Here is an 11,610-nt window from a genome sequence, read left to right as displayed (position 1 = left end):
TTAAATAAAAACTAATAAGAATTAAATACATACATTTCAATATAAATTCTAATTTATAATGAATTTTATGTAATGTAATGTATTTTCCATTGAAAGAAATAACAAAGAAACAATAACATCTAAACAAACGAATTGAAACAAAAGACACATAGGTATTCATCTTTCAATGGTATTTTGTTTAGTTTACTGAAGTGAACTAATATTGTATGAAGTAACTTAATAAATTAATATTTACAGACGAAAATTGACTGATACAGTTCAAAATTAATTCATTGATATCTGTTGATTATATCGATGGAGTAATTAAGCAATATTATTTGATAATACTGATATGAAGTCAGCTTTTCGTACTCTATCAAAATGCCCATATATTTCATCAATTTGTTTAAAAGTTGATAATCTATACACAATACAAAAACCTATTTAATAACTTTTTACTCACATTATTAACAAATATTACCTAGTTATAACCCATAAGGGTGATCAAAGTTATAATTTAGACAAATTATACTTTGCATATGTAACTAAAATTCAGATTGTTTATTCACAAATGCATTTCTTATGGGATTTTCTTTAACTTTAAAGATACAGGCCGGCTTTTTGGTGGGATGGAGCTCGGGTAATTTTTTCATATCTGGTATTTTCTCACCGTCCTTGGCACCTAAGCTTTAAATATATCATAAAGTTATCTAATTTTCTTTACAGCTCAAGAAATGTCATGGGAACCAACTCGTTTACGGAATTAAATATATGTATAACGTTATCATAAATACGTGACGTAATTTTGCTCCTGAAATGTCTCGCAACATACCAGTCCTTCCTTATTTCTTGCGGATTATTGCTTATAATTGGCTTGAATCTAGAATTGAGGTTATGTGTCGTTAAAAGTGTAAACAAATATAGACCTAGTGTGATTTAGTGGTGAATAAGTGGATGTAGATACAAACCTGTAAAATATTGAACATTTAGCCTATTACTTCTATTAAAATATCTCTATATATTACGTAAAATGCCAAAATTAATTCCTGTCGGTCCCTCCACTCATCACGTTGGAAAGTCACTTTGGGAGATTGTTGGTAATCTAAAAAACTTTGGTGTAGGAAGATTAGTTCAACGTAACATTTATGAAAGGTATCCCGAACCCACATATTATAGGATTCTTAAAATCGAAACACTTCCTCCACCTACAGTAAGTTTGTAAACATTGCTATATAATTTATGTAAATTTTAGATCTTGTCCTGTCTAGTACAGTATTATGAATTACATTTTTCAGTTGTGTTTCACTATTCAGAGAAGAGACTTGTTAGGCTCTTAGTTTACTATTTCTTCAAATTCCTAATAGGATTTAGGAAACACCACCTGTTTTCAAGGGTTTCACAAACTTTTTGAAATGTCTACAATAAATATAATTAATTATTTATAAGTATTATACACCATTTTTGTGTGTAAAGAGCTATAGAATCAGACTGTATAAGAAAACAATAACAGTATTATCTAGAGGTCACTCTGTCCCTATTTACGTTTGCCCTTGTTATTATGTTATATAAGAGGTTTAGAATAGGTTATTATAAATCTGTTTACTACCAAAGTTAAAGTTAATATCTATAATCGCACACTGAGCTTGAATTTGGGTACTTTCGCGAAGTTTCTTTTTTATTTTCGCCAGAGGTGCGAGGTGGCGCAGAAAGGAAAAATAAATCTGTTATAATGCGCATCTTATTGTCAACGTATTTTGTTTGTTTCAAGAAACTAAATTATTCTCGTATCAATATCAAATCATATACACTCATATCAATACGCAGCAATTTGCTAATGGTACATGCCACTGCATAGCTAAATAAAACTATGAATTTGCAAGATGTTGGGATCAAATTTATAAAATGAATATTACTTGATGATATCAACTATTTATTAAGGACCAAACAATACAAAAAAAAAATTGTATTAAAAGGATTTATATAATAAGATTTGAGCAAATTACTGCAATGGGTGCCATCGTGGAAATAAATAAGCATATGTGCTCGCTTGTGAAAAACAAACAATTTTAATTATTATAATCTACCATAGCTAATTTATTTATGTCATTAGATTAACAGTATTAGTGTGTTTGTTTCAGGACACAAGAGATTTAAGAAAAGTACGAGCATACACAGAAAAAGTTTTTCGAGGTAGAAAGTCTGAAAAAATCTTTGAAATTTGCCATGAGTCATGGAAACCTGATTTTGTACTGGTGCCAAAGTCGGAGGAAAAAACGTTGATTGAAAAAGCTGAAGCAGCAGCTAAAACTGTGACGAAAAGATCTCTGCCATCTACCATCCCCTTCCCCCCACTCCTTCAGGTGGGTGTACATTTAATATTGTATCTAATAATCACTTGTAGTCCTGGCTACACCTTCAAGAGAGATGTTAAGATATGAGAAAAAAATATCATGTTCATGTACATGGGACTTAGATTTTTGTCAATAAGAAAGATTACTATTTAGTCAGTTAACCCATTGCGGATCGTATTGTTTTGGCGTGCGGGCACCAGCGGGCACGAATTAATTTACGGTCAGCGGCCGAACGAACAGCAATGGTGCACCACATCATGTCGCTCGCTATTGTATACTAGAATATTCAGCTGTGAAGGTATTCGTTCAGATGGAACATGGGCCTGCTGAGGTATCCGTGATGTAGGAACGATAACACGCGAGCAAGGTTCCGCGGTTGGGAGGGATGATGTCTGAATCAAAGTCTAAATAAAGCGGCTCGGGCGAAGCGATTACAATATCCGGGCCATTCTCTAGACTAAACCCGCCCAATATGTACGTCTGCGTCGTTTAGTTGTGTCACTAACCTCAAAAGTATTATAATAACAACTGAGGAAAACACCCAATCAGAAGCGCTAAAAAGCAGAGAGTAACTCATATGAATGATTTTTCAACTTCGACATACAACTGCGATCTGTAGGATATTTATAAAACTTTTGAAAACTCTAAACGTAGACCGTTGTTAAACACTCTTAGTTGACAAGTGAAGACAATCGCCCGATCTCTCAGACATTACTAGAACTATTTGGAGGGAAACTTGCTTTTGCGACCTGAGCTCGTCATCGTGCCTTTAGGCCCGGCCGCTGCGTGACGAGCCCAGCTCGTCAGTGATCCGCAATGGGTTAAGTGCATGCATTTGTGACAGTTTTACTTGAGCATTGAGCCCATGTGAGTATAGTAATTTATAACACTGGCGATTTGTTTCTGATAGATCAGCACTCCCTTCTGCATCCCAACCAAGCACAATTTGGCAATTGAATTAAATTCAACATTTTAACCAATAACAGTTATTTTCTTGCTATAAAAGTAATAGTAAATAAAAAAAGGTACTTTAACCAATTATGGATAGATCTTTCAATTTATCTTGTAAAAATACTGGATATTGAGTGTGATTACAATGAGGCGTGTTAGAACATACGTGTGATTGCCCTGTGAAATTTTGTAATAAATCTAATGGAAACAATGAATCCGGATTTGTGCCCAAGTACAGTTGGAGGAATTTAGCTGTGCTCATGTTGCCCCAGTACTACCCTTTCAACAAATAAACGCTATCTGTGTGGCGGGTTGCGTTTACGTGCTAGCCGCTGAGGTGAAGGTGCAACTATCTCTTTAGCGACTTTAAACTCACGATTTCGATTTGATCTATCCGACCAAGTTTGGTTAGATACGTGAGACGATAGTATATAAGATTCATCTAAATAAATGATTGGGCGTCCTTGTTCCCTGTAATTTTTCAACGCTCTCAAGTATGTTATCCTTTTCTCTCAGATTTCTGGCTTTTCAATCAATAATTTCCTATTGTTTGCTGTTCTTCTCCAAGTAAATCCCAGGTTCTTAATACTCACCTCAAACTTTTCTCACAACCCTGGAAATTTATTTTGTCCCTTAGCACCTCCCTCAATAGTTTTGCAGTCGGTATTCGATGTTCTTCAATATGGAAATTGTACACTAGTCTTCTCACTACACATTTATCGAAGTCATCTAAATGAGTAACTGTTCTACTTCATTGACAGGTTTTGTTTGGCGAAGTAAAACTTGCCTTACACAGGTTACTAACCTTCAACTTTTTAAGCTCACTGTTTATTTGAGTCACAACTCACTCTGACACTCCAGTTGCTGCAACAGTTCTTTGGCGAGCCTTTGACAACGGAATATCAACTATTTGATGGTCTGCCTCTACTTTCATAAATGTATAAGTATTACTCACAATTTCGCGAGCCTGGCTATGAATAGTTCTACCTTTGACTTTCGACTTTAACTCAACAGACATTATCGGTAAAAGCGAAACACAAGCTACCACCACACAGCACTGTCACAAAACAGACTGATTTTAGCGAGTGTGATGAGTTATTTGGGCCAATACGATTCCTGAAAGGAGGGTTTTACCCTTGAGTCACAGGAAATATTTTCGGGACGCAGCGCATAATGCTACCCCGCCACCCCTCCCGCCTATCACCACACACTCAAGGTCACGCACACAGCTAAAGTCCTCGAACTGTATATAAGGCAACATGACACACCTACAATTTCTGTAGGTTGCCTAATTACCAACGAGTGGTGCTAAAGAGACTGCCATACTAAACAGACAGATTAAATTTTAGACTATGTACATTTATTATCCGATATATTACAAAGATCTAAAAATGCTATTTGTTACTTTCTCAAGTGCAACTCCAAATAGAATAGATTTACTCCATACAATATTAGGCAAAGCTACAAAACTACTCAATGACAAGTCAACAGTAATTGTAGTATTTTAAGTATGGCAAATAATGATTGTATTCATATAAAGAATGAAATTTTGTAGTAGTAACGAATATTGGTGTTTAGGAACTCATAATTCAAGAAAGGATTGCCAAGGGGCTGCCTTCAGATGAGGAACCGAGAATGAAAGTTATAATTCGCCAGAAAGACATTAGTGGAGAGGATCTTATGTACCACTTAGCTGAGGAAGATCAAACTCCAACGATTGACTACAAAGGGGGCAAAGGGAAACCGCTTTCCCCTCAGATGTACAACATACCAGAGTTCTACAGAGAAAAGTTGGAACAGAAAACATAGGCTGCCACATGTAGATTTAGTTGTATTATAGTTGCTTGCAATATAAATTTGCTATGAAGTATCAAATAATTTTAATCATTTTTCCATGCTGTTACACCTAATCAGTAAGAAAAAAAATAGGAATAATTCGGTAACAATCCTGTTATTATTCTAAATCTTTCGTATACGAAGAATTTACTTTAATAAAGTCATATGTAATAATGAAATATGAATAAATAGTATATATACAGGGTGATTCATGAAGTTCTCCCCCCACTTCTACAGCACATTGTACTAGTCAAAATAATGAAAAAATGTTATATAAACATAGGTCCGAAAACGCTTCGTTAGCGAGTTACAGCTAGCGAAAGATTTTCGCCTGAATTCCTGGGTAAAGAGTAAAATAAAGCCATACTGAACTTTTGGAAAGGTTAATTAAGTAAGAAATATCGTGGATTCTTATGTATTTTTTACCTGATAAAGCTAATAAAATAGGTTTCAGAACTGTACCTGTAGTAGTTTTTTTGAGGGATTCAGGGTTAAATGCAAAAAATTGGGGCACGAAACAATGTTTTTTTAAGTTTGATGTACAATAACTTTGTTTAAATTGGTAATAAATACATAAAATCAACCAAACATTAATTGTAAAGAATTTAATTCTGAGAAAATTGATATAATCAAAGTCTAAAATAAAACAGAAATAAGTACCAAAAGATCGATTTTATTCAGTATAATACATTACTAGCTGTAAAGAAATACCGTACAATATTTAGTTAAAATAAAACAAAAACAAAATGTTTGTTCCTTAATGATGAGATAAATTGAGAAAACAAGATTAACTGTTAAATAAATTTGTTTGTAAATAAAAAATATCATGTTTTATTACGTTGAATTTTTTTTTTAATAAAAATTTACATCAAATGTTTGAAAATAAATGAAGCAAAACATTTTCCCATTATTGCTTACTAATCATCGAAATGCAGTTTTTTTTGTTTTATTAATTTCTAAGTTGGTAACGCACGAATAACAGCTGATCAACAATGGTATTCTGTACTGTTACGTTAGAACTGTGTATTAGTGGTGTTTTGCAAGCTACAGCAGGAGATCGGGTTCTGTGAATCGTGTTATTAAATGCAATTTTTCTGTGAGTTATAATTCGATTGTTTATTCAGCGAAAAAACGCCTTACTTATTTACATCAGAGGAATACGCTGATATGGTTTTTTATTTTGGGTTACTGTAATGGTAATGCTAGAGCCTGCTGTAGAAAAAATATGAACTACGTTACCCTAATAGGAGGATTCCAGATACCAAAACAATTTCAGGAACTTTTCGTACTCTTCGGGAAACAGGATCACTACCAAGTACTAGAACCAATTATGAACGAGCTGTCCAATTTGATGATGATATTGTTATTAATGCTGTTCATCGCAGTCCAGGTGTAAGTACACGACGTATTTCTTCTAGGGCGGATAGGAGTTTTCGCAGTCAACGGTGTGGAGGTCACTTAATCGAAACAAATTTTTATCCGTTTCATAAACAAAAGGTTCAACATCTACAGCTAGGGGATGGTCCGCTTCGCTTGGAGTTTTGCAACTTTTTGAATATTAATAATGAAACTCTACAAGCGTATTTTGTTTACGGATGAGGCACAATTCACTTGGGATGGTGTCAATAACTTGCACAATGAACACTCATGGGCAGAAGAAAATCCACATGAGGTAGTGGAACAGAACTTTCAACACCGATTTAGCGTCAATGTCTGGTGTGGCCTTTTGCACAATCGGCTGATTGGACCTTTCATATTACTGGACGCCTAAATGCTGAGTTCTATTTGCATTTCCTTCAAGAAGAGTTTGCCGCAGCTGTTAGAGAATGTTCCTTTACATCTCAGACAAAATTTGAACTTCCAGCATGACGGAGCACCTCCCCACTTTTCACGTGCCGTTTTCTGCTTACTTAAATCATCAATTTCCTGGACACTGGATTGGTCGTGGAGGGCCTCACCCTTGGCCACCAAGATCACCAGATCTATCTCCATTGGATTATTGCATCTGGGGATGGATGAAAAGACATTGTATACAAGACAAAAGTGAATTCTCGTGATGGATTTAATTGCCCTTATTATGGATTCGCTGTGCTGTGCAGATACAGGGAAGTCCTGAAAAATTAAGAAACGCAACACAAAAGCAATACACAAACGTGCTGCAAAATGTATTGATAATGATTGCCTCATTTTCGAACATCTATTATAAAAAGGTGCGTACGGTTGGCCCAACCTGATTAATTTTGCTTAAAACTAGTAATGTATTATACTGAATAAAATCGATTTTTTTGGTACTTATTTCTGTTTTTATTTTAGACTTTGATTATATTCAATTTTCTCAGAATTAAATTCTCTACAATTAATGTTTGTTGATTTTATGTATTTATTACCAATTTAAACAAAGTTATTGTACATCAAACTTAAAAAAAACATTGTTTTCGTGCCCCAATTTTTTGCATTTAAAACCTGAATCCCTCAAAAACTACTACAGGTACAGTTCTGAAACCTATTTTATTAGCTTTATCAGGTAAAAATACATAAGAATCCACGATATTTCTTACTTAATTAACCTTTCCAAAAGTTCAGTATGGCTTTATTTTACTCTTTACCCAGGGAATTCAGGCGAAATCTTTCGCTAGCTGTAACTCGCTAACGAAGCGTTTTCGGACCTATGTTTATATAACATTTTTTTCATTATTTTGACTAGTACAATGTGCTGTAGAAGTGGGGGGAGAACTTCATGAATCACCCTGTATATATATATATACATACATACAACACACACACACATACTATATTGTTAGTAAAAAACTAAATAATTAAAGAATTGAATTTAAAAAATTTAACCAAGGGGGATTAACTTAATTTTTAAGTTAAGGGGGGATTAACCCTTTGAACTTAAGTGACGTCAGTCTCTCGGCTCGTGAGGCCGCCATCTGGTAGGTGGGAGGTTTATGACCTTGTCCTGACCCTCAGCTCGCCCAGGCCACTCTTAGTGGTCCTCGCTGTTTTGACCGTTCAGCTTATCAGGCTACTACATGTGGCCCAATATATTGCTCAGTTATGAAATTCAATCCTCATCCAGTTGTGGCTTTATTAAGTAAAGCACCAGATTAACCAAAGTTTGTTTTGAATACAAATTAGAAAAACAACATACATAACCTGGTGCCAACTGTACCTGCATGCAAAATTTGCTTGGCCAAAATAATGAGACAAAAACCGTTCTGTTTGGTCACAGGTGACGGTTTGGGATACATGAAATGTAGGTGAGTTTTATACAATACATTTGTAAAAATTGTTCAAAAACTGATACATTAGATATGGTGTTGAATGAATTGAAAAGTAGAATAATTACATAAAATATGGTGTTGACATTGTTATCAAAAGTTTGTCCAAGATCTTATAGACTCATAAAAAATATTGCTTTGTAGGGAAATTACTCATAATTATTTAATTAAATATAGAATAATACGCAAGCTCTTCACAGTTTTGACGTAATATTACGTTATAGTAATTGCAAAGAAGTGTGCTGCTGACGTAATATGCGCATCGTTATATTGTTTCTGTTTTCTGCTGTAATATTGCATAAGAAGTATTTATATGAGAACTTCACACTGCACAAGTAGTTCTGGTATTTTCTACTAGATGTCAGCACTTCCTTGGTCTTCTGTTATGAGTGTTTGCACCTTGGTGAGTTCGATGTAGTCACACAGTGTAGACAGCTACCACGTGTTGTTATATGTTACCCGTCCTGGAGTATTTTATGGTTTTATTCCTAGTGTTTATTGTATCATGGAAATATCTGACACACAAATAGACGATTGGCTTTGATTGCGTGATGATGACACAGATACAGAGTGTAAATACACAGTTCTGTCTCTAAGCAACGTAACTGTCCACACAGTGCTTCCCTACATAGTACATAACTGGGCAATGTGGACAGCCCTGTGACGTATTGGTACGACAGAATAAAAAACAGAGAAATATTTTTTGACTAATTGTAGCATGAGAAATATAACATTCATTTAGAAAGGACATTTTAAGAGTTCATATGTATGTAATTTACTGAAACTTTCCAAACAGCATTTGCAGGCCAAACTGAAATAACAGGAAATAAGTATATTTCATATATAGAACATGTTTGAAAAGTTTCAGAGATCTGTGGCAAGATTACAGCACGTGGTAGACAAAATAACGCTGTCCGAACAGTCCCCTGTAGTTTTGCGAGGAACACACTACTATTTACCCGTAGCGAACGTGTTATCTAGCCAAACTAATATGTGATCAGCGAGACAAAACACGGTAAAACTGCTTGTAACAATTACAAAGTAGAAATAATCCAAATCTACTGTTGATCATATAATTCAATATTTATTTCTTTAACCTGTTGACGAGTGCAGCAAAACATACCCAAATGAGTGCGCATGGCATTTGCCGTTTGGTCCCATATGAGGGAGCACAGCATTTTCCGTTGTTCCAACTAATGACTGTCAATTCGTTCTCACTGACTTACTGTGACGTCTAGCGGAGATTTTTGGAACTTTTCAGTTGTTCCTAATAGTGTCGCTGTACAGTGTTGCTAGTCCTGTATCGTGGTGGCACCTGGTGACTATTTTACGGAGGCGGGACACAAGACCCGCTACGCCACCAAGGTCACCATTATATAAGGCCACTCCCCCAGAATGACACAAAGAAGCGTAAACTACTCAGGCAGTGCTATGTGTGCAAACACACCACTCGAACTGGACAAAGAAGAAAAGAAACCAGGTATGAATGTTCAACATGTGAGGTCGCCCTTTTTATATATCCTTGTTTTGATCAAGAGTCGGTAGCAGCACATATAAGTAACTCCGAAAATAAGCCCAGAGCCCTATGGCAAATAATAAACAAAGAGAAGACAGCCAGACACAAATCGAACAACCAAATATACCTTCAAATCAATGGAAAAATACTTCACAACCCTGCAGAAGTAGCAGACTGCTTTAACAAATTTTTCTCCTCAATAGCACAAAGAAAAGAACTCTCCAAGACAGCCACTTAAATGCCACAAATACTACAAGCCAAAATCCCCCGCCACACTCACTAACAACACTTTTTCAGTTCGAACCAACAACAAAAGAAGAAGTGAAGAAAACAATAGACTCCCATGAAAACAAAAACCTCATCTGGCCTAGATAACATCTCATCAAAACTAGCAAAAAATCTGTAAAGAAGAAATTTCTGATCCCCTAACACACATCATAAACATATCCTTACAACAAGGGATTTACCCTGAAAAACTAAAAACAGCAAAAAGTATACCCGAAATACAAAAAAAAGGACCAACCACCGACATGACTAGCTACCGACCAATATCACTCATATCCACCTTATCCAATATTATTGAAAAGATAGTACTAGAAAGACTTTTACAATATCTTGAGCACAATAACCTACTAACTAAACATCAGCATGGTTTCATGAAAGGGACGATCCACAACCACAGCCCTAATTCAACTTATAGAGCATGTCATAGACAAACTGGAAGAGGGCCACACTGCTACTAGTTTTATTCTTAGACTTTACAAAAGCATTTGATTGCTTAAATCATAAACGCCTTCTTCAAAAACTAAAAAGCATGGGTGTAAAAGATTAAAACTGCAGACTGGTTTCTGGAACTAACCTAAACAACAGGAAACAACTGGTGGAAATCCAATACACTAAAAACAATTTATTAGAAAAAGTTCAGTCAAAAACTGCCGACATGCAGATGGGAGTGCCACAAGGATCAGTGCTGGGCCGGTCCCGGTCCTGTTCCTACTGCTTACAAACGACCTACCCCGACTACCTAGAGCGCATCTGTCACACAACCATGTACGCAGATGACACTGTCATAACAATAACAATATCTAACAAAACCACGCAACACCTTGCCAGAAGTCTAAGCAGCGCCCTAATCACAACAAAACAATACTGCATCTTGAACAACTTAGTGCTAAAAGGCAATAAAACTGTTCAAATAAACTTCTCCACCAGGCAAAAAATACACATCTTCCAATCACTGACCTAGAAACAAAAAAACCAAACAAATCACCTTGGTATATTAATTGATGAACATATAACCTGGAAAGCACACACTGAACAGCTTTGCAAAAAAATTAAGCACCAGCATATTTGTAATTCCGCAGAATTAAACAGATTAGCAATAAGACGCAGCTAAAACCGCCTACTTTTCACTATTTGAGACACATCTCAGATACGGTATAGCACTATGGGGAGGAACAGCTAATTGCAACATGGAGAAGATCCTCAGGTAGCAAAAACTAGCAATAAGAGCTCTAGAAGGACTCCAATACCAAAAAAGCTGCCGGGAAGCATTTAGAAAATTGAAGATCCTCACAGTAGTAAAACTTGTACATCCTAGAAGTAATTCTGCATGCGGTACACTCAAGAAAAACTAGAAACAGAGACCTTCACCAGTATCACACACGCCATGTCCTTGACTTCACACTGCCTG

At 35.6% G+C, this 11,610-nt stretch overlaps 1 protein-coding gene across 1 annotated transcript; it reads left to right on the top strand.

The window, feature by feature from the left end:
• The first annotated feature begins 733 nt into the window (after positions 1–733).
• LOC124356199 (28S ribosomal protein S34, mitochondrial) lies at positions 734–5,156 on the top strand. Its single transcript, XM_046807383.1, has 3 exons — positions 734–1,189; positions 2,118–2,339; positions 4,860–5,156. The coding sequence occupies exons 1-3, from the start codon at positions 1,010–1,012 to the stop codon at positions 5,088–5,090; spliced, it is 633 nt and encodes a 210-aa protein (XP_046663339.1). The 5' UTR covers positions 734–1,009; the 3' UTR covers positions 5,091–5,156.
• The last annotated feature ends 6,454 nt before the right edge of the window (positions 5,157–11,610 follow it).

The sequence above is a fragment of the Homalodisca vitripennis genome, chromosome 2 (assembly GCF_021130785.1).
Source record: "Homalodisca vitripennis isolate AUS2020 chromosome 2, UT_GWSS_2.1, whole genome shotgun sequence".
In the NCBI taxonomy this organism is placed as follows: domain Eukaryota; kingdom Metazoa; phylum Arthropoda; class Insecta; order Hemiptera; family Cicadellidae; genus Homalodisca; species Homalodisca vitripennis.
This window is presented reverse-complemented; position numbering and strand designations above follow the sequence as displayed.

What these genes read in the sequence shown, in the direction of transcription:
- LOC124356199 (XM_046807383.1), top strand. Translation starts at nt 1,010, where the DNA reads ATGCCAAAATTAATTCCTGTCGGTCCCTCCACTCATCACGTTGGAAAG. An exon ending in AAACACTTCCTCCACCTACA is followed by an intron (nt 1,190 to 2,117) that starts GTAAGTTTGTAA and finishes TGTTTGTTTCAG; the next exon opens with GACACAAGAGATTTAAGAAA. An exon ending in CCTTCCCCCCACTCCTTCAG is followed by an intron (nt 2,340 to 4,859) that starts GTGGGTGTACAT and finishes ATTGGTGTTTAG; the next exon opens with GAACTCATAATTCAAGAAAG.